Source organism: Corapipo altera, unplaced genomic scaffold (genome assembly GCF_003945725.1).
Source record: "Corapipo altera isolate COAL_440 unplaced genomic scaffold, ASM394572v1 68, whole genome shotgun sequence".
In the NCBI taxonomy this organism is placed as follows: Eukaryota; Metazoa; Chordata; class Aves; order Passeriformes; family Pipridae; genus Corapipo; species Corapipo altera.
In genome coordinates this window covers 3,605,375-3,627,658 of record NW_020884919.1, presented here as the reverse complement: position 1 = coordinate 3,627,658, position 22,284 = coordinate 3,605,375, and the positions used below count along the sequence as shown (strand labels likewise).

Below are 22,284 nucleotides of genomic sequence, written 5' to 3'. Positions count from 1 at the left end.
TCTGGTTGAGAAAAAAAAACAGGGGTAAGAAAAGGACCACAGCAGCTGCTTCAGTCAGGCAGGAGAGGTTGTGGTTGAAAAGTAATATTTAGTAATTATAGTAATGCACTCAGGTGATCTTTTGTTAGCACTTACCTATCCTAAGTAACCATTCGGCCATATAAAAAATGTTCTCAAGTAAAGAGAACTTGTTTGGAATTATCAGAAGCTTTCTCCTCTTCTCCACCTTGGACTGACATATCACTAGCACTGCTTCCAGTACTTCACAGCAGAGAGCTGTATTTTGCTTGTGAATTCCCTGGAATTCTTCATTTCTCTACCCCAAACGAAGTTTTCCCCAAAATTAAACTGTTCTTAGATTAATTTTTTGAGAGTATCTGGGAGGCTTCATTTCATACTAAACAGTCTGTGCTTTGTTTACCTCTGTACATTCAGACATTGGGTTTACAGGTGGAAAAGCAAAGTCTCAATTATGGAGAGATTTCAATACTAAAAAATACCTTAAATTTGACTTTCTGAAAAAAGTCAGTCTTTACACGCAGCATTACAGAACAAAATATCATGTGCTGAGGTGCAAATACAGGTTTGAAACGAGAGCACAGCTACATTATTTTCTTGCAAGGCAAACACCTGACATCAGTCCCTGACATCAGACTGTGAAGGTACCTCAAGGAGCCACCACAACTACACCTACAAGCAGGGAATGTTCTAAACAGAAAGGGCAAGGAGAGCCTGCAACTGATTCCAGAGCTTCCCAGATGATCCAGGATGCGAATGTAGAGGTGGTGAAAATGCAGTCTGTCACCACATGCAACAAAGCCTTGCAGGAGCAGACAGAGCCCTGACCTTCCCACAAGCTGCCAGAGTTCCAACTTACAGGACACAAGTGACTGCTGCTGTTTTCAAAGACTTTTACAGGCTTTGCTAGCAAAGGCCTTTGCTAAAATGTTCTTTCTCTCCTTTCTTCACATACTGTTTGCTGTGGGATAACAGATAAAGCCTCCAACTCAGGCAGTTCCTCAAAGGACTCCAGGGAACATCTGGAGATCTCTCAAGATGCTGGACACTAACAGGGTATGAAACACCTACACTGCAGTAAAGATCACCTGAAACAAGATGTCCAAGCTCAGACGTGCAATTAAGTGTCTCAGAACTACAAACACCACCTAGAAATCCAGAGCCATTTAGTTTGGAATCACACAGGAATTACCAGCGAGGTCACTTGGGAGATGTCATCCTTACAGGACAGCATCCAGTTCAATGACAGAGAGCACAGACCTCATTGGTAAATCTCAGGGCTCCCTAAATACTCACCAGTGCATTAAACACCACATACAGTCTAAACCACCAGCAATAAAACCTTCTATAACAGCATCCCACCAACTCTTCCAATTTGTTCTTAGCATAAATGTACAAAGACTTTACATGCTTATATAAAAACTCAGCAAATTAAAGCTGACATGAGGTGCAACACAGCATTTTTTAACTAAGAGGAAGAATCAAACCAGTGTTTCCCTACTTTGTTTTCCCAATGTTTGAAATGGTTTCTGTACACCTTTGCTGTGAAATAAGCTGAGTAGCAGTTACCTCACCACAACATTTTTCAAACAGTTATCACCACACATTGTTGATAAAGAAACTTTCATCCTATAACCACTAAAATCTTTCTTCTCAAAGCAGGATAGCAGTTGAAGTTCAGTCACATAACAGAAGTCTTCAGAGAGGTTTACCAAAAATTAAAGATATTTTATTTCTCAAAGCAAAATAACACATTGCTCTTGGAAGATGTTTGCTCTCCATACTGACTAACACCTGTTACATACCTGAAGGGGTTTCTTGAGCAAGCCAAGTCTCCCCAGCAATTCCAGGCTGTAATTACACTGATCAAATCATCCCCACATGCATTAAAAAAATGGAAAGCAAGAAGGAGAGTCTGGTTTCATAGAGCACATTAAAAGAATAAACACGGAAAATTCTGGCCATACATTAAGGCAATTCTTACACCCAAACAACTTGATAATATAGCATTGAGTACCAACACAGGTTTTTTTTTCATAAATTATGATCTAAACAGAATACTAGTCAATTCACCAAAAGATATCAAAGATATCCCTTTATTACAAATGATCCAAGTATCCCCCTTGAGGCTATGGCTATCAGAAAGCATTTAGTTGGCTCCCAAGCCAATATTTTTCGGATCTGTTTTATTATGAAACTGTAACACATTTTCAATAACTTTTAGCTTTGCTATACAGAGCAACAAATAATTTCCCAGAACTCCTTTGGAAAATCTGACATGCGAAACGATTCTCTAGTCAGCTTGTGTATTATTAAGCTGAAAAAAAAAAACCCATATACCGGATCATTTGATCACTGGAGAAAATGGAAAAGTATTGGGAGCTTCAGGACAGATGGACGAACTTCAGGTCACATAAAACACTACCAAGGCTGTATTTGAAGAAAAATGTGAAAGTTTGTGAAAGCGCCCCGGGTGAAAATACTTTGTGTTGCTAAGAAACATCATCCCTGATGATGGATGAATTAAATTGTCTCAGTTAGCAGAGCCAACTCCAGGCATCCCTCGTTTATTAGTAGAATGTTTTCTTGTACTGGTAATTTATTTCAACAGCTACATACAAATAAAAAGCCCTACCTTGAAATGAAACTAAGAATTTCAAACTTGCATAATTAATGCTAAGAGACAGAATAGAGTTTACATCTTGAACAGAATTTAATAACTAACATTTAAAAATGTAAACTTTGAAAATTAGTATTAATACATCCAGACCGTTAAGAACTTATTTTAGGATAAAATGAAGCGTATATTTCTGCAGTGAAATATATTGTTCAACTTCCAACACAACATATAATAATCCAGTGAGGAATAAAACTCTTCAGATATTTCTAAGCACTGAACAACATCGATATTCAGGTAACCACATTTTTAACATCACTGAGAGAAAAGCACATTAATTTGTCATGCATTGTTATGATGACATCAACATAAAAATTACACATGAAGGAAATAACGCAAACCACCTGCTTTTCTCACGTGGATGTTGCCTTCGTCTTTCACCCAGTTGCTTTATTAATATCTTACTTACTGCTTCTCCTGCAGAACACATTTGTGAAGTTAGAGCAGTGTTATCTTTCCATTTCTGAAGAGTTTGCTGATGAACTCCCATGGATCATACCTGCTTTGCCAGCTGTGCACTGCCTTAAGTGAAGTCCCTTCAAAAAGGCATAGCTAGATCAGAGGATGGCCACCAGCTGCACATTGGGCCAGAGGAGCTCACCTGAAAGGGGAAAGAACAGAGAGCACATCTCACCTGGCACAGCCTTCAGAAGAAACAACAGCAAAAGCAAAGCACAGCGAGCAGGGAGCCCCAGTGTGAGCAGGACAGTCCTGAGATTAGGAAGCAGACACCCAACTGCTGCTCAGAGATGAGGGAAAAGGGCAGGGCTTTCTTAATAACCCAGAAAGGAACAGGCAGAATTTTATGCCATCCAGAAACCAACAGGGTTGTTGCGCTGAGAATAAACCAAGGGCAAAGACCCATTTTGCAAGAACACAGTTGGAAAAGGGGAGAATCACTAAAGAAAATAAATTTTCGATTGTCTGATGCCAAGGCTTTGGGGCTTTTCTTCCTATTTACTAGTGTGTTCTAATGGAGATTTCACACTGGAAGTTCCAAGTTTTAGGCCCAGAGAGTCCAATTTAAGGAAAAAGGTGGAAAACCCTCTATAAACTGTTCTTCAGATCACATCACAGCTTCCAAGCCAGAAATTACCACACACAGTAATATGTTCAGCTAGTCAATACACAGGGGCAACCACAGAGGTTCTTCTTCCCAAATAACACCACCATGGAGCAGAGTTACCACTGGAGAGCCCAAGGAGAAGTATTAAACAATGATACCCATTTGGCTGCACTAGAGGGTATGCGTTTCTTATGGGCCTAATAAGGAAGAGCTTTACAATCTGAGCAGAAGCCTTTCAAAACCTCAGAGGACATGTCTTATCTGCACCACTTCTGCTTCTGGAATCCCAGAAATCCTGAAGACAGAAGGCAGATCAGACTGCAGCTTTCCTAGGCACAGATGTTGCAATCACATCTGCCTTAACTATAAGCCACAGTCCTTGCTACTTTCCAACTCTTTTGCAGCATCTCTTAGTTGCTTTGGTTTTGGAAATGCCAGCGCAGAGGATAAAATCAAGTGTTTCTGATCACATCAGGTATAGAAAAACAACATAAAAATGCCTGCAGATTATGTTACAAGCAAAGAGCATGAAAGACAAGAGTTTGAAGTAGAGTGACCATTTCTTGCCCTCCTCCCTTGTCTACATGATTCATAAAATAACACTTCAAATATTGAGATCTGATTGATCAAAGATTTTTTTTAAAGTGTCGACCTGCAGCAATGAAGAATAACCATTTGTGTATGGATCAGACACAGAAGTTTAATTAAAGGTGAGTTTTACACATCACTCCAACAAACTGAACCACCACTGACCCATGGGTGCTGATCCATGTAAACATTCTCCAAGCTTTTTTAATTTCAACTCATTAAAACATTCCCTCCCTTAACACCCATACCTACAAGATGCTGGATTTAATTTGTCCAATTTTGTGCGAGGTAGACACAGACAGAAAGAAGTAAGACCAGCAATGGTCCCAAAGACTATAAAGGGATCAGAGCACAATCCATCCATTCTGCTCCAAAGGTCAGGTCTGCAACAAGGTCCGGGTTGCAGGACTCTGAAAACAATGAGCTTCTTCCTCTTTACATTTTCATTGCAGGATTATTTAATGTTTTATTTATTACTTGGATGATATACAAAATGTTGCAGAGGGTTGGCAGTTACCTTGGAAGGGCTGTGAGCATTCTGGGAAGCAGAGTTCTACTTGAAAAAAGTGGGACTAAATGATTAACAGAACTGAAACCAGAGTTTTAATACTGAACTTCTAATACTGATTTTTCAAAAACTAAAAATAATTCAAATTTTTGATGATAATAATAATAGGAGCACTGTATGCAAAAGATGGTAAGATTCATTCTGTTCATCACTGATTAAGGTTGTATATGATGTTTAGGTCTCAATACAGAAACAGGAAACAAAAGCTCTGAAGAAAAACCAAGCAATCTGGGAGAGTTAAACAGGCTTGGTGAGTACAAAAAAAAAAGATGAGTAGAGAAAGAGGGCGCAGGCTTCAAAATAGGTTACAAGCAATTACAAGAATCATGTCCCACTACTGCAATATCCACAGCAGAACAAGAAAAAAAAAAAAGAACCAACTCAAGAAGCTTAACATGTTAGAAAAAAAAAATTAGAATAGTATTAGAGGAAATATGCTACCTCCAGGGATAGTTAAACAAGGGATTAGGTTATGGAGGGGTTACACAAATCTTCACTGATTGTTTTTAAGACCTGGTTAGAGGAACATGTCAGAAATGGCCTATACATATCTATCTTTACACTGAGCTGTATGCTCACACATTCAGTGCAGAGCGATGACCTCCAGAGATCCACGTTTTCTTTGCTAAACTTAAAGGCTGCACGAGTTTAGGTTCCTGCCAGGAGACTCAGCAGGTGACCTGACTGCCCCTTAGAGCTCCAAGCAGGCTTTTGATATCTCTCTTTTCTAAATAGCCAAGGCAGGCTGTGATTGACAATCTTCCCTCACATCAAGCATGCTACCTTAAATGTGAAGGACTCTGAATGATTCACCGGGGAAATAAAGTCAAAGTACAGAGAAGAAAATGGCAACTGATCCCAGGAATCCCATCCTGAGAAGGAAATCACAACTGCCCAACTGGGCAAGGATGTGCACATCCCATTAGTACCTAGAGCTACAGGTAGTTATATTTTCTTTTCTAGCACCTACAATAAATAAGCCTTAATAAAAAGCAGTATTTAACAAAGTACTTAGAGAAACAGGGAGGGAAGGTTTGACGTTTCTAAGCTTATTTTCACAGTGGTATGAAAGGAAATGAGGTAGAGTCAGAGCTAATTCTCCTTATATAATTTCACACAGAATGATTAGTTCTGCCCCAACAGTAACAGCTTTCCAGAGGGTCCTACTTGTCTCCAAGATTGCATACAGATGCTCTAAGTGTAGCTCCCCTATTCTCCACTGACAACCAACTTAAAAGGCCAATATAATATTCATTTTCCTACAGAATGAAATTCACAGTGTGAATAGTAAAATAACGTCACAGCTACCATGAAACTGCAGTTCCATGTTGGGGGTTGCGACTTTTAAAAGTTTAATTGTGAAATGGATTCACAGAGAGGCACATGCAAAGCCTCCTGGAGCTTTAGGTGTGTCCCCTGGTCACCAGGGACATCCAAGAGCAGCACAAGCTGTGGCTGGACAACAAGAGGGCAAAGGCACAGAGGAGGAGCATTTGTGTCACATGCCCTGCTGGATTTTTTCCCTTTAGAAGGCAGGTTTCAATCATTCCTGTGTTAATGCTCCCCCTCTCTTAAGCCTGATTAGGAAAGACATTCCACATGCTGAAGGTGGTGGAATTCCTAAGTCACCTGGGTCGCTTCTGGGTGAAATAACAATTACTGGTAATTCACTGGAACAAGGCCTACAAAAAAAGAAAGCCCTAAAAGACACCCCCTCAGCCCAATGGTGAACATATCACATGGATAATCCTAAAACTCTTTGCAAAAACTTGTAATAGGTATTAGTACTTTTATAAAGCACTGCAGTGCTTTGTGTTTAATCCTTGAATAGACACTAGTAGAAAAGCCATATTCAATTCCAAAATTGCTACTGCAAATTCCAGCTCAGCTACTACTATTCCTTTAAAAACATACAGGTTTGTAAAGGATATATACAAATATACATAACAGTAAATTTAACTATCAATGAAGAACTTAAATCACACCCCAAAACATCATGCAAAATAATATTATAAGAACCTTAAATGTGTGTATCTTGCAGTTTTTAGCACAACCATTTGTTTTACAAAAGACCTACAGATTAAATACAAAGCACACTATTAGTTATAGGCACAAGAACGACCAATTTTTTATGCCTTGCCAGAAATAATGACTAATTAGGCCAGCACCACCCTGCAGTCATTTCCATAAATCTTGCCTTTATGTTTAAATCACAACAAAAAGAAAACTGACTTAGCAACAACAAGAGCATATTTCTCATTAAAGTTTTCTTAAAGCAAGATCGGGACAAGAAATTATTCTCTGAAGTCAACAAAACAATGTTACTGTTTATCTGGAGAACTTTAACTCAAACCAAGCACAAAGTTACACTCAGAAATTTGCTGTATTAAACTGCAATCCAGTAGTCAGACAAGGAAATTGGGAACACTTTCAACTGGGAAATCACAAAACACGGAATTTCACAGAATCCTGATGGATTTCTTCTTTTGCAAAGTCATCTCACAGCTTATTCCTTGTGTAAACCTTGAAAAGAAACGGAATATAAAAGACGCAATATGTTCAACTACTTGTTGAATTTTTGTTTTCTGGCATATTTGTATGTAAAGTAAATATCAAAGCAGAAAGATATGTAGGAAATATGATGCTGAGCATCAGATGAAACGAGAAGTTGTACTTCAATTAAGATTTTACTTTTAAAATGATGGTGTTTCTGAGAAATCACTTGTTTAATTATATGCACCAGGCAAGATATTTATAAAAACACCTTATTTTCACTATGCAACAGGGACTTTATTTCTATATTATTTACAAAGGTGTCACCCAGTAAATAAAATAAACCCCAATAAAACAGAATCAAGATCTATACAGTCAAATACTCCATAATAATGTAATTCATGCAAGGCTTTGAGGTTGTTTTTCCCTCTCCAAACCAACCTGGTTGGAAAGAAGAAGAAAAAGATATTTTTCCAAGAGCTGGTCTAGAAACAGAGTGCTTGCTCTTCTTTCTCCCAAATATTCTGCCACTACAGTCCCACACCATCACTGCTTTGGCTAATCATCCATTCCGAGTTTCCAGCATTCCCAAACATTTACTCTTGCATGCACAAGGGTTTGACATTCTCCAAGTGCTCCCATACAATGGCTTTACAACACTTCTGTTTCTACTATGAACATTTTTATTAGGTTTTTCGGAGGATGAACCAAAATTCTCAGTTCTTGAGAGAAATAACTCATGGCAACAGCGAGGTCTCCATCCTTCATTCCAACATGCTTGACCACTGAATCCTGCCAGGGTGAGTAATGCCCAACATGGGACATGGATTCCATCCCAGAGAAGGAATAAAGCAGTGCATCATATTAAATCTGCATCCAATTACTTAGGCCTGAACTTGAGGGGTGTGTTTTTCCCTCAATGACAGCTTCTAAAAACGATTGTGAAAGAAATCTTGCACTTTGGATGGTATTTTATTCATCAAGACCACGATCACCACAAGTTTTCTGCTGCCAGAGGCATGGCCAAAGTAACCTTTTTAAGAACTGCTGTTGTAGCTCCAAGAAGAAAACATTCCCACGGTATTTATGGCAATATCATACTTGTCCCATTGAGCATCACTAACACAGACAACCTGCTGCACAAACAGGCATCTGACTGCTCAAAAATAAGCTTGGAACAAAACTGGAAAATAGCACGTGAAGCCACACTGTTGTAGAGCTACAATGCAGATGTTTTCAGATGCAAAACTGGTTAAATTCCCCTTTTTTCGGTCACACTGACATTAATTTTTCCACCGATTTTCCATAACAATTCAGCAAAACCACAACACTCCAGCAAAATTAAGTTATGAAGAACGTATTTAATCCAGTTGCATCTGAAGTGCCAAGAAGAAAACTTCTGCTAATCACATACATATTAAATTTTTCATGTTTGATTATATGTAAACCTACACACACACAAATACCCAAACTGAAGTTGCTTATACAGCATTAACTTGGGATTTGTGTGTCTCAACTGTTTGTGTTCTTTGTTTCAACCCTAAAAAAACAATTATTCAAGGGGCAAAAAAACCAAACCACACTCAGTGCCTGTTTACCTCCAACTTCTGCATTTCATCATTAATGTTACACAGTTCATTGTTAATTTTAGACATTCCTCCAGCTCTCATTCGGACATCAAAGAGCTGCACATACCCAAAATACCAGCAATCTGAAATCCTGACTTCCCTACTTACTAAATAAATGACTAAAAGTCATTTATAACTTGAAAATATCTTTGATTTCTTGCCTACAGGAAATACTACCGATCAAAAATAAAACATATATATATATATGCTCCCATATACCCATATGAGTGGGGTCCAGTTTTGGGATAATAGACTGTTGGGAGACATGGTTTGCAGATTTATATTTCATACTCTGGTGCTTCACACGTTTATTTTTACTTTCACATCTGACGTGCAGCAATATGGCCAGCGAAGGTGCGCGTTTAAGACATCCTTTGATATAAATCCATGGAGAAGTGAAATTCACACTGGGATTCGTGTCCTTCCAGCACTCAGGCACTGCTTCCCCACTGCTAACTGCACCACTTACGGATGGCTGGGGGCAGGCTGCCTCTCCACAGCCCCCTGTTAACAATTCTGCCACCAAAGATTAACATGATTTTCCTGCTTTACAAACTTAGTAGAGTGCATTTCTCACTCACAAATGGGGGAAAAAAACCCATGATAGCCATTTTTTTTCCAAAGGAATCCTAACATGTATTTAGAGTTTGTTCTTCAATTTTGCAATTCTTTTGGATTAGAAGTAATAGTAAATTATACAAGTAATCCCAGACAATGAGATACTTGCTCTGTTCAAGTGAGCAAATCATTTGCCTTTGTTTTTTTACTACTCCCACTACACAGCAGCTCATGTCTCAAGCAGTGGCACACAGAGGCCCTAAAACAGAAGAGTCAACATTAAGGTCCTGTTATTTATACCAGTATCATAGAACAGAATCATTAAATACTTCGGGTAAGAAGGAACCTTAAACACCATCTAGTTCCAAACCGCTGCAAACCTTCCACTAGCCCAGGTTGCTCCAAGTCCCATCCAGCCTGGCCTTGAACACTTACAACAACTAAACACTCATATCACTAAAAGCCAAACCTCAAAATATATTTTCAGCATATTTCCTTACACCAGAACACAATTCTGTTCACACAGGTACACATATATGTTTCTTCTGAGCACACAGTTTAATGATCCAATTCTTATAGGAACAGCGGTTAACTCAGTTATTTAACCAGGGAACATCTCAACTCCTTGGACAAGACTTCATCTTTGCAGCTGGAAGAGCTAACACAAGACAACATTTCACATCAAATGCAAAAAGCTCAACAGCTGCAGGAGAAATGCCTTATCCCAATGGCTCTCCCAGCCTGGACCATACAGAACAGTTTTGGACAAACACATTCTGATCTTGTGAAGCCAAACAATGAGATCCATATATATTTTATTTATTTTCTACAAGTTAGAACCCAGATCTAACAAGTCATATTACAAACAGTAAGGAATCTGAATACAGTAAATGCTTCTAAAACTACTGGCTCCTCCCTATATCAGGAAGTGCCTGGGGGCAATCACAGCTTCCAACAGCCATTCAGGTTTTGCCCAAGAAGTTTACTCCAGGAGTCCTGAGCGAAGGAAAGTACACTGGTAACATACTGCTCTGATGACAGAATGTATGTTTAGACACTCTCACCAGTGCAGGACGTTGGTCAGAGACCATAAACCTTCGCTGCTCTGATCAAAACAGAAAGTAGCAGAGTCCACTCTGCAGACTGGGTCAGAGGCCTACAGTGCCCAAGGCATGTGGCTCTGAGCTATGGGCTCAAAGCACTTTGCAGTCACAGGGTGTAGAAAACATTTATAAAAAGCTAAGCCAGGAACTTTTTGTTTTCATATTCTCGAATTTTATTGAGCAGAAATGTTTGAGGATAGTTTATTACTTTTACCGGCCACTCTAAAATGGGCCTCCAGCCAACCAGGTCTTTAAAATACGTCTATATCTTTTAAAACAACATTAAGGAAGTTGTATAAGTTTTACATTGGAGTCTGAGTGACTTAGCAGCAAAAGGGACACATTTCAGCTGTAACACAGGCATGACTTCTGCAGCAGCACCTGCTGCACTTGGTACTGATCCTAAGGCAGGAGAGAGACATACAAGAGTTAATTAACAGGCATTTAACTAGTGGCAAATCCCAGAAGGCTGAAATTCAGGTGTAACAGTATTACTGCATGAGAATTCAAACTGTGCATTTACCAGCTGAGGGAGGAATTTGGTGCTCTATTCATAAAGTACCAACACTTGGAGCTGAACAGAGCTTGCTTCCTAGTTTCTACCATCGCTATCAATCAACTGGGAAACTGATCCAAAAGTTTGTAAACAACGCATGTTTACAAGATGGATTTGTATACTCTTACATTTGTAAACACCACGGTGTTTACAAATATAGTGAGGAGGACCCGCACTTTTTTACATGTGACAGGCACACAGATACAAAAAAAGCCAGCACTGATTTAAAATCCTGCCTGCCCTTAATTGATTTGCGTAACCTGGATTCACGCACTTAAACTGATTTTAGTACACCTGGACTTCCAAGAAGAGGGAGAAAAAAGATGAAGCAAGAAGAATACACTCTACATTAGGCCTTGAAAGCTTCAATTAAAATTCAATACTGTGCTTTTGTATAGAGGTTCTTAACATGAAAACCCCATCATGGTTAAGATTTAAGGTTAACCAGGTTAATAGAGTCCAATAAAATAGCTCTATTGAATTATGCCAAACCATTGTCATGAGCCACACTAAAACCTGCTGCTCGACTTTACCTGTCTATTGGCTAAACCGACTCACAGTAATGTGCACCCACTTCTCATCAGCCAGAAAACCCTCCCATAAACTAAGCTTCGAACTCTTTCTCCGCTTCTTAAAAATAAAAAAAAAAAAATAGTAATAAAGTTCATGTATTTGCACCTTAAAAGGGTTTCTCTCCTCCAATCTGCTGCTCTAGCCACCGCAGTCATGTGTTAAAACCTGCCAAGTCCCACTCATCCCAGACACACTTCCCTAAACTTGGGATATGCTTTGCAAACTACATTTAAGCAACTCCTCAGCTGCAAAGCAGTATGTCCCACGGCATTTTTAGCCTAAAATACTGAAACTAAAATCTACATATTTCATAAAACTTAAGCATTCTTAATGGTTTTTGGTTTTCCTTCTATAAAGCACGATGCTATGCCAAAGCTAAGGCACGTTTTTCCAGGTAGTTTCACCAGCAGAACTGTTTGCATGCACTAACATTTTGACGCTGGGAGCTTACATTAAAGCAGTTACATTCCATTTAACTGCTTAAAAAAAAAAAAAAAACCAAAAACGCAAAGCAGCCGCTGGACGCGAAAGCAAAAAACCAAAAGGTAAAAACAAGAGTATCAGCGCGGAAGGGCGCTTTAAACACTGAGGGGGCCCGGGGCGGCGCAGCCCGAGCTCCCCCAGCAGCACCTGCGGGGCCAGGCCCGGCCAGGCCGCGTTCCGCCGCCCGGGGATGGCCGGGGGCAGGGCCGGGGGGAGCCGAGGGGACCCGGCAGCCCCTGCCCGCCCTGCCCGGCCCGGCAGCCATGTTGGGGCGGCCTGGAGGCGGCACCGGGGCTGCCCGGGGGGACGAGCGGCCCTGACTCCCCCCAGCCAGGCTCCATCCCAAGGGGTCCACCCTCCGCAGGTGCCGGAGCCGCGGCGGGCGGAGCCGGGTCCTCTGGGCTCCCACTCGGCTCCCCCCTGCCCGGAGCCCCCTCTCCACGCCGGTCCTGCCGAGCGCCCGCCCCGCTGACCCCTTCCCTCCCTCCCGGGCTGGCGCGGGCGGCCCCGCTGCTCACCCCACCCCGAGGGCGCTCACCTCCTCCTCTTCCTCCTCCTCCTCCTCCTCTTCCTCCTCCTCCTCCTCACTCCCGCCTGGAGACCGTCGGCACCGACGCGCCGCCGTGCCGGCCCCTCCCTCGGCTCAGAGCCGGCCCCCCCTCCCGCCCCGCCGCCCGGGGACCCTCCCTGCCCGCGGGGAGAGGGGACCCGCCACCCGGGGGGCTCCCACGGGATGTCCCGGCTGATGGAGCGGGGCTGGTGGGGGGGGTGAGGAGAAGGGAACCTGAGCGAAGTGATGCGGAGGGGGAAACAAACCGTGCGAAGGAAGCGAGGAGACACTCAGGAAGAGTTTGGGAGGGGTGGAAGGGGTAAATAACGAGGAGTTGTTCGCCAGGTGGGCTAAATAAAAAAAATTAAAACCAACGATTTTCTGGGAGAAGCAGCTGAAAAGAGTGAAAATCAGGGCTGTTACCGGTTAGAAATGAGTAGGAGGTGTGTGTTTTTTCCTTGGCTCAAGCCTTCTCAGGTGGTGCTGCTCCTGGGAGAGCTGGGCAGGTGTTATCATAGAATCATCACAGAATCACAGAATAGTTTGTGTTCGAAGGGACCTTTAAAGCTCATCTCAGTCCAACACCCCTGCTATGGGCAGGGGCACCTTCCAGGTTGCTCCAGGCCCTGTCCAGCCTGGCCTTGGACACTTCTAGGGATCCAGGGACAATTATAGCCTCTCTGGGCAACCTGTACCAGGGCCTCACCACCCTCACAAGGAAGGATTTCTTCCTCATATGTAATCTAAACCCACTCTCTCTCAACTTGAACCCATTCCCCCTTGTCCCATCGCTACGTGCCCTTGCAAATAGTCTTGCCCCATCTTTCCTGTAAGTTTCCTTAAGGTACTGGAAGGCCACAATTATGTCACCTCAAAGCCTTCTCTTTTTCAGGCTGAACAATCCCAATTCTCTCAATCTTTTCTCATAGGAGATGTGCTCCATCCCTTAGATCCACTAGGTTATCATTCCAACCAGGTGTATCAACCCTCTTTTTGGCCACAGTGAATGGCAGACCTCTCCAGGAAAACTTTTTCAGAAGAGAAATGTTTTGTCACACTGACTCAGTTTAGCGTGGTGTTATCTCTGGTATGTAGACATAAACTTTTTTTATTTTTTTTAATAGGAAGTCAAAATGAGTAACATCTAATGGAGTGACAAAGCAAAATTTCCACAGAGTACAGCTGTGAGAAGCATCAACACCAGTAACTTGAGGAGTTATGTATTTTTTCCTGCTCTGGCTAGTCAGTGATTATGAAAGAGTGACGAGAAGGCTGATTTGCATAAGAAATACCCTCAGGACAATGCGGAGTTTTGTTTCACGAGTTTTTAGGTTCCAAAAGCCTAGTAAAGTTGTTTTCCAATAACTTTCCACTGTCCTGCACTTTCGAATTCCTGACTGTCAAGATATGGAAATGCCAGAATGTCACAAGGCAGACAGTTCTTCCTGGGTTTTACCTAGGCAGAAGTGATAAAACCTGAAAATCTTTTAATATTTATTACACACCTTATAAATAATTTTGTAAGATCGTGTCTTTCAAACGGGGTGACAGATGAGGAGACCTTCAGTCTGGCTGAATAATTTGCCCCCAGCGTGTGCTGGAACACAGACAAACAGGATGTTTTAACCCCAACTTATTGATAGAAAAATTGAGGCAAGGAAGTGAAGGCATTTATTTTTCAAGCGTAAAAGTGCTCATTTGTAAGCAGGCAATTTAGGCTCGAACTTTTTTTTCCCCTTTTTTTTTTTTTTAGGAAAAGGACCGTGTATATACAGTTCCCATTAAAATTACACTTGAGGCACCCAAGCAGAAAGACTTTGGCCATACTCTTTTGGGGTCCTGCAGCCCTAATCCCATGTTCTAATTGGCCAGTAATCTGTGGACAGATATTGTAACAGTTCCTTTAGAATATTTTTCTACTTCTTGCTCATTTGCATACTAATGGCATAAAAATAGGCACTTCCTGCCAGTAATTAGTTAGAGCCCAGAATTTAAAGAAAGAAAAACACCACAGCATTATGGTAGACGGATGGTACTGAGGAAGCTGCAGAAAAGAGTCACTTCTCTGGTGCTCAGAGAATGCCTTTAATTTAGAGTTCAAGGCTGGCAACTCTGTTACCTCTGTGTAACAGGGATTAACTGTTTGCTTGGCCTAATAACTTTGCCTCTAATGAGCCTCCCTAACTTTTTTCATGGCAAATCACTCGATCTGTCCTGCACCCAGGCTTGCTGTTGTAAAACTGTAAAATGTTTTTCTTTTTTTGCCTTTTTCCCAGAAAGAATAACGCTGGAGGTGAAGTCTGCACTGTGAGCAGAGTTCCGTGTGGATCACCGGGACTCGGACCATCACAGAGGCTGCTCAAAGGTTCTTCACCTAATGAGGCACTGTGAAACTTATATTACATCAGGTCATATGCAAGTTCTAGGTTTAAAGAGCCCTTTAAGAGCTGGAGAGCTTTGGATGTACATAAGGGGTTGTTTGACCTCTCAGGTATAGGCCATAGACTTGAGTGCAAACCAAACTGGTGACAGCTAGAAATGTTCCTCTTCTGACAGCAGCATAGGAAGCTTTTAGTTAAGAAATCACAGAATCACAGAATGGTTTGTATTGGAAGAGACCTTAAAGATCATCCAGTTCCAATTAACTTGAATGAGAGAGTGAAAGTTTATTTTGCTGCTTTCATTCCCCTGACTTCTGGAGATCCTCAGTACATGGAGCTCCTGGAGAGGGTTCAGCAGAGGCTACAGACAAAATTAAGAGACTCTCTGTTACAAGGAAAGGCTGAGGGAGCTGGGCCTGTTCAGCCTGGAGAAGGGACACTGAGAGGGGACCTCATCAATGTCTGTCAGTGTCTGCAGGGAGGGGGCAGAGGATGGACCAGGCTCTGCTCAGGGATGCCCAGCAATGGGACAAGAGGAACGGGAAGGAACCGATGCCCAGGAAGTTCCACCTGAACATGGGAAAGAACTTCTTTCCTGTGCAGTGACTGAACACTGGAACAGATCACCCAGAGAAAGTGTGGAGCCTCCCTCACTGGAGGTATTCCAGACCCACCTGGACACAATCCTGTGCTGTGTGCTCTGGGATGGTCCTGCTTGAGCAGTGAGTTTGGACCAGGTAACCCACTGTGTTCCCTTCCAACCTGACCCATTCTGTGATTCTGTGAGATAAATATTACAAATTATGTTCTCCAGGGCTATCAAACTGACACCTTCAGCAAGGAATTAAAAGGAGAAACTCTTCCCATGGTGTTACTTAGAAAAAATTTCAGCAATTACTGTTTGCAATCTATGATGAGACAATACTGATCTCCAGCCATGCAATCTAAAAGCTCATGAGATGAATCTGGAATCTGCAGTTCATTATATACCTTTAACTTATTTACCTATTTCAAGAGCAAAGTAATTATTAAATGTATTAATACATGGACTGTAACTATTAGTTTCTTTAAAGCCGCTGCTCTCAAAGAACCATGGGATGCAGCAGTGAATGTTTGGTCTCCTGAATGGGATCCAGAATCACAGAATGATTTGTGTTGGAATGGACCTTAAAGATCATCTAGTTCCAAGCCCCCTGCCATGGGCAGGGACACCTTCCACTATCCCAGTTTGCTCCAAGCCCCATCCAACCTGACCTGGAACACTTCCAGGGATGGGGCAGCCACAGCTTCCCTGGGCATCCTGTGCCAGGGTCTCACCACCCTCACAGGCAAGAATTTCTTCCTAATATCCCATCTAAACATGACCTCTTTCAGTTTCAAACTCTTTCCCCCTTTTCCTGTCACTCCAGGCCCTTGTCCAAAGTCTCTCTCCAGCTCTCTTGGATCCCTTTAGGCACTGGAAGGAGCTCTAAGGTCTTCCCAGAGCCTTCTCTTCTCCAGACTGAATAGCTCAACTGCCAGCCTGTCTCCAATAGCAGAGGGGCTCCAGCCCTCAGAGCATCTTTGTGGCCTTCTCTGGACACCCTCCAGCAAGTCCACATCCTTCTGATGTTAGGATGAATCAAAGTTAGGTATTTACTTAGACCTTCTAGGGAAAGCCTGGAGAGAATTTATGCTCTTCACAGATATGAAATAGCTGCCCCAAATTAAGCCAACATACTCACATTCCATCAACACAACTCTGAGTACCTGAGCACTCTCGAGGGAGTGGTCAAGCAGTTGGGGTGACTCTCTGAATGACCTGTGAGACTGTGATTACAATGAAAGACTGCAGTGTGGAGAGGAAGCTCCTGCATCCCTTTGACATTCACCACCTAAAGTCTTTTTCCAGGGACAGCCTGTGTAAGCAAGGCCAAGATTTGAATTGCAGCCTAATGGTTCAAGCATTTGCAAAAAAAAAATGGGAGATTTCAGTTGAAATTAAAACTAGGAATTGGTAGGAATTTAAAACAGTGTCTCTGTTGTCTCGTGATGGGCTCTTCTGTCCTGGGTCAAGAGGTGGAGAAAGGAATGAAACTTTGGGGGTGAGGCTGATGCTACCTAGTGACAGTAACCCTGAGTTTACACCTCGTTGGTCCAAGTGCTCAGTGGGAAGCATCCTCTTGGTTTCAAACTTCACTAAAAAAAAGCCTTTTCCACCTTTCTTACACCTTTTTATTTCCCTTTCCTTCCACCCATCCCACTTTGTTGCTAATCTTAATGTCAAGCATGTATGAAACTCTCTATTACGTTGTGCTGAAATGTGAAATTGTGTCACTTTTTTTTTTTTATCTTGAAAAACAAACCTTGTGAAGCTTGTATCCAGCAGAACTATAGTGCCAGAAAGTATTTTCCTGAAAACTTTGAGGCTGTAGCTTATTAAAGCACAGATCCTTGAGATGATTGGGTCTATTCCATTAGTAGATTTATAAAGTGTGCAGACTGGATAAACAACAGTGACAGCTTGGGGAAGTGTATGCACCTGTTTATTAAAAAGACGTTAACAAGGGCAAATCTAAAATAAGAACATGTACCACAACCCAATTTTCAGCAAATTTTTATGCATGCCTACACTTAAGGTTACCAATGTTATTGGCAATTTCTCTCTCTCTTTTCTCTCTCAGAAGTACACGGCAACTGATGAGCACGGAGCATCTGTGGCAAAGGAAAAAAACACCGTCTTCAAATTTTGAGGAGCAAACATGACCCTTTCTGTTTCTACTGTTTCCCACCCACATTCAGTTAGTGTAAGAGAAGAAGGAAAATGAGGGGAAAAAAAAAAAAAGGCAGAAATATTTTCTTTGCAGGGAAGGACCAAAGAATGTATTATTTTCTCAGTCACAAGCAAGAACTTTCATCACCTCTGCTTTCATTTTGCTCCATATCATAAGTGACAGGGAATTTTTTATATATTACTGGTGTAACTTAGAAGAGGTCACATGTCTAAAAGTTCTCCTGCAGGAGTCTTCTTTTGGATATATGCAAATTTTACAGTGCTTATGCCACTTGTAATTTGGAGATAGGTATAAGCAAATGCATATGCATATGCAAAATGGAGATTATGTGTGTATATGTAATTTTGCAGAATTAATCAACCAAGAATGTACAAAAACTATAAATGCTTTGTTGAAATTTGGTTCAAAAAAGATTTATGAATTATCCTGCTATAGCAGCTTTCACTCGATGCAAAATGCACTTTTTTTATTAATAAGTAATAACTTATGAGATTTACATGATAATGGGGCTTTAAGCAACCTGGTCTAGTGGAAGATGTCCCTGCCCATGGCAGGGAGTTGGAATGACATGGTCTTTAAGGTCCCTTCCAACCAAAATGGTTTAATGATTCTATGATAATATTATTGCCCCAGAATAGCATTTTAACAACATATCCCAATCTTGAGAGGACCTGTTAGTACCTATGTTTATTCACAATTGCTGTAGTGCTGCTTTTTAAAAGTATAAAATGCTGCCAGCCTGGAATCCCTCCAGGATTAGATCTTAATCCCCAAAGATACGTAAGTGCTCCCATCTCCTTTCTAGGGATTGAAAGCTGGAAACTGCACGGATAAACACATGCAAGTTTATATGTAAGGTTAATAATGGAGTAAAGAATTAAAATTTAGCCTCCAAAATTTTCAAGTGTATTGTAATGAAAATCACAAACTCTTCTTGGAGTCACCTTTATGTCGGTAGTTGATATGAATATCTTTGAAGACAAATCAAAGCCCTGGGCCTGACTGTGTCCTGTGTTCCAGTGTATGGCCAGGGTATGGTATACACCCCTCAAACACATTTGATTACTTCTGTTATCATGAACTGAAGCAAAGGGTCTTTGAACAGTTCTCACAATTCAGAAGGGGAAAAAAAGCAGTGTTTTACTTCAGTATACCTTTTACTAGAGCGGGGTACAATAGGATGTGATTATTTTAGGAACATTAAAAATATCTACTATCTTCCTCCCATGCTAGGTAGAATAGTCTGAAGTAGTTTTGCTTTGTAATTTTCTCAAACGAAGAATTCTGACTTAACCAAACCTCTTCAAAAGGAAGCTGGCTGATATTATCTTACTTCCCTCTTTTCTTATTGTGGAATTGTTGAGAGAATGCCAGTTGTTACTACTTGTCATCACAACTTTCTAGTCCATAATATTGCTCGTTAAAGACAATAAATATTAACCAGCAGACTACTTAAAAACTGACCAGCATGCAGAATTTGAGTGCTTAGGTAATAACACGACGACATTATAAATCTGGGTTTGCCTTCATTATTTAATTGCACACCCACACATGCACACACACATAAATTATACCTTCTAAAAAACAATTCTCCTTTATTTGTCTTTGCGATGTTTGTTCAGCGAATTTTTTAGAGTTTTTTTTTATTTCTTGGATGTTAAACTATAGCAGGGAGTGAACATCTCTGCTTCTCTTTCAGGGGATCGCAGCAAGAGTCGTGCACACAAGGTGTTGCCAAAAGTGGGAAAAATGGGGATTGCAGGATGAAAAACCAAGGTTAATGATTGCTAAGATAATGTTGACTTCAAACAGGCCTGTTTTGTCCCACGTGCATGGGAGTAAATGTGCATAAGGTACCATGTTGGCTGAACTGGGTGAATGGATCCGGAGGTCCAGAAGAGAATGGATGCGTTGAAGGATCCGCACAGGTTTCAGAGCTGCACGGTGCTCACTCGCTCTGCCAGGCATGAGCTAATGTACAGCTGATTCCTCTCTGGGGGATGCTTTGATTCTGGGTTTCAAAGGGGACCCTTTCAGTATTCCTAATGATTTTTTTGGCTACAAAGCTTTATAGAGCGTTATAGAGTTGCTGGGGACTCTGACACCGAAGAAACGTAGAGTTAAGAGCTGTAGTAAAAGACTTCATACCACTGCTGCCCACTACTCAAAAAGGCAAAGGTATAAGTACACAAAAAAAAAAAAAAAAAAAGAAAAATTCAAGCTCAGATTAACAAAGCTGTTTGCTATTATGGACAAAAGCTGCAGGGAAAAAAAAATGAAGAGGAAATGGGCTGTATTACTGTGAGTTGGCACAGAAACGAAATACCAGCCTGCAATTTATGTATAGTAATTGTTCACGAAGCATTCTTTGGGTTTTGATAGTGACTCATTGTGTTCTTTGTGACCTTTGATGTACAGGATGGGCTGCTAGAAGACAGAGGAAGCCACGGTAAGAATATAAAACTTTATTAACTTAAGATTTTGTTGGTTTGTTTGCTTTTTTTTAATTATTGCTCATTGGTAGGTATTATCTCTGGAAAAGTCAACCAGAGGCATTTTACCTTGAGTCCTCATGGGTTTTGCCATGTCTCCCAGGCTTTTGTAGTTGAACAAACAGTTGAAAAATAGCTTTGGTTTTAAAAAGGAAATTTGTTAAACAATTGGTTGCTGACGTTGATTACTGACTTCTGAAAAATAAGATAACTGATTGCAATACTATTGTGTTTATAGCCCAGGTAATGAGCAGTTGAAGCCCTGCACTACACAGGACAAACAGAAAAGTTATCAAGAAGACATTCTTCTGAGTGAATATTTTAGATTTTAAAGAAAATTATGGGAAAAAGCTTCCACGAAGTCATCAGGGTAGACACAACAGACTCTTCAGGGCCGTTAAGTTCCATTATGTAAATCCACAGTGATGTAAGCCAGACACTGTCAAGTTTGATACGCCCCAAATTTGACCTAATTAGCCATTTGGTTGTTACTTTTTTCAAAGCTTGTGCAACTCGGCTCGGTTCAGGATATAGATGCTAATTGAACACATAACCTACAGGTGCTAAAGAATTCTTACAAAGGAAAGCCTATCCTATTAGGAATGCAAGTCAAGGCTCGGGGTCATCGGCTCGGGTGGTGGGGAAGGGGAAAGAAATCCTGTCTGTGGCTCTCTTCTCATCACCATGTTATTTCCAGGAGCGAAATTCAAATTCAGAATAAAGCAATGCAATCTAAGAGATATTTGCCAACTGAAGTCGCTCCAGCTTCAGGAAAAGAACATCTCTTTGAGCTTTTAGAAAGCTGAGACTATAAGATGCAAAGCCTGAAGTGGTTTATTCTACCCCCAGTAACAAGCACACTCCTGTACAAGTTGATATTTTCTGTTGTTCACAGGCCCACCAACTGATTTCTAGATACTTGCTGCCGTGTTCCAGGTTTGCCTTTCACCTTTCCCATCTCTGCCTGTGTGCCCCTAGCCTAAGATCATCACCTTTACACTCAGCTCTTCTTCCCACCCATTTTCCAGGCAGGAATACAATAACCTTTTGTCATGACTACACCTTGGCCCAGATGCTGCAGTGTAAACACTCTATCTCTTCTGCTACTTCCCCACAATCCTCTAACCAAAATGAAACGAGATAAAAAGAGCTGCACAGCCTCTGAGTTTCCTGGCTTTTATCTTTTTATACCAAAGCCTTTGTGATAATTTTGCATAGCTATTTTTACATGAGGAATAATATCCTGAATTACTGCTGTCACGTGCATTAAGAATCCCACCTCACCATCCTCAAGTCATCTGGCAACCTGATAGTGTTTCCTGCTCCTTCCTTCACATCAGCGCTGCAAAGAGCTTTGCTAAAAGTTTCACATCTGAAAAAGCAGATGATTTGGCAACACCTTCCTATAGATTTAAAAAAAAAAAAAAAAAAAAAAAAAAAGAAAAAAAGAAATGTGCCTGTCTTTGAGTAAACTTTTCTTTCCAACTGCTTTTTTTTGTCAGCCTGCCAGCTCGACTTCTAGTATTGTTCTGCAGAGATTGCTGCAAGGAAAAATTAAAGAGAAGAGAAAGGTAGAGAACTGGGGGAAAGGGAAAAAGGGTTCAAAGGGCATTTAAAGCCTGGGGAGCCTAACATGGAACGGGAGATAGGCTTAGGAAACAGGGAATAAAATGGTGGAATGAGAGATAAAACAAGAACATAAAGGATAAGGGATTAGAGAGATAAGGAGTTCAAGAGATGAAATGTGAATAAAGGAAAACAAGAAAAATAAGGATG

At 41.2% G+C, this 22,284-nt stretch overlaps 2 protein-coding genes and 1 long non-coding RNA gene across 9 annotated transcripts in view; 2 read left to right on the top strand and 1 right to left on the bottom strand.

Moving 5' to 3' along the window:
• Window positions 1-12,892, bottom strand: part of GTDC1 (glycosyltransferase like domain containing 1) — a 179,147-nt gene extending 166,255 nt beyond the window's left edge. For 4 of the 7 annotated variants that reach the window (XM_027656261.1, XM_027656266.1, XM_027656269.1 and 1 more), the window contains exons 1-2: window positions 12,850-12,892; window positions 3,195-3,296 (exon numbers count right to left, since the gene is read on the bottom strand). The gene's annotated coding sequence lies outside the window, so the exon portion shown is untranslated. Of the gene's footprint in view, window positions 1-1,823; window positions 1,905-3,104; window positions 3,425-12,849 lie in introns of those variants that run through there. The other 3 variants (XM_027656262.1, XM_027656264.1, XM_027656263.1) reach the window with 3 other exon arrangements.
• LOC113953264 (basic proline-rich protein-like) lies at window positions 9,304-14,201 on the top strand. Its single transcript, XM_027656244.1, has 3 exons — window positions 9,304-9,392; window positions 12,419-13,180; window positions 13,986-14,201. The coding sequence occupies exons 1-3, from the start codon at window positions 9,304-9,306 to the stop codon at window positions 13,996-13,998; spliced, it is 864 nt and encodes a 287-aa protein (XP_027512045.1). The 3' UTR covers window positions 13,999-14,201.
• A 5,527-nt stretch (window positions 14,202-19,728) lies between these two features.
• On the top strand, window positions 19,729-22,031 carry LOC113953318. Its single transcript, XR_003529841.1, has 5 exons — window positions 19,729-19,869; window positions 20,435-20,465; window positions 20,747-20,751; window positions 21,404-21,444; window positions 22,011-22,031. It is a non-coding gene; the product is annotated as an uncharacterized LOC113953318 (long non-coding RNA).
• Window positions 22,032-22,284: the final 253 nt, after the last annotated feature.

Coding starts and splice junctions, on each gene's coding strand:
- LOC113953264 (XM_027656244.1), top strand. CDS start 9,304: ATGGTTTGCAGATTTATATTTCATACTCTGGTGCTTCACACGTTTATT. Junction 9,393..12,418: donor CAGCAATATGGCCAGCGAAG/GTGCGCGTTTAA, acceptor TTAAACACTGAG/GGGGCCCGGGGCGGCGCAGC.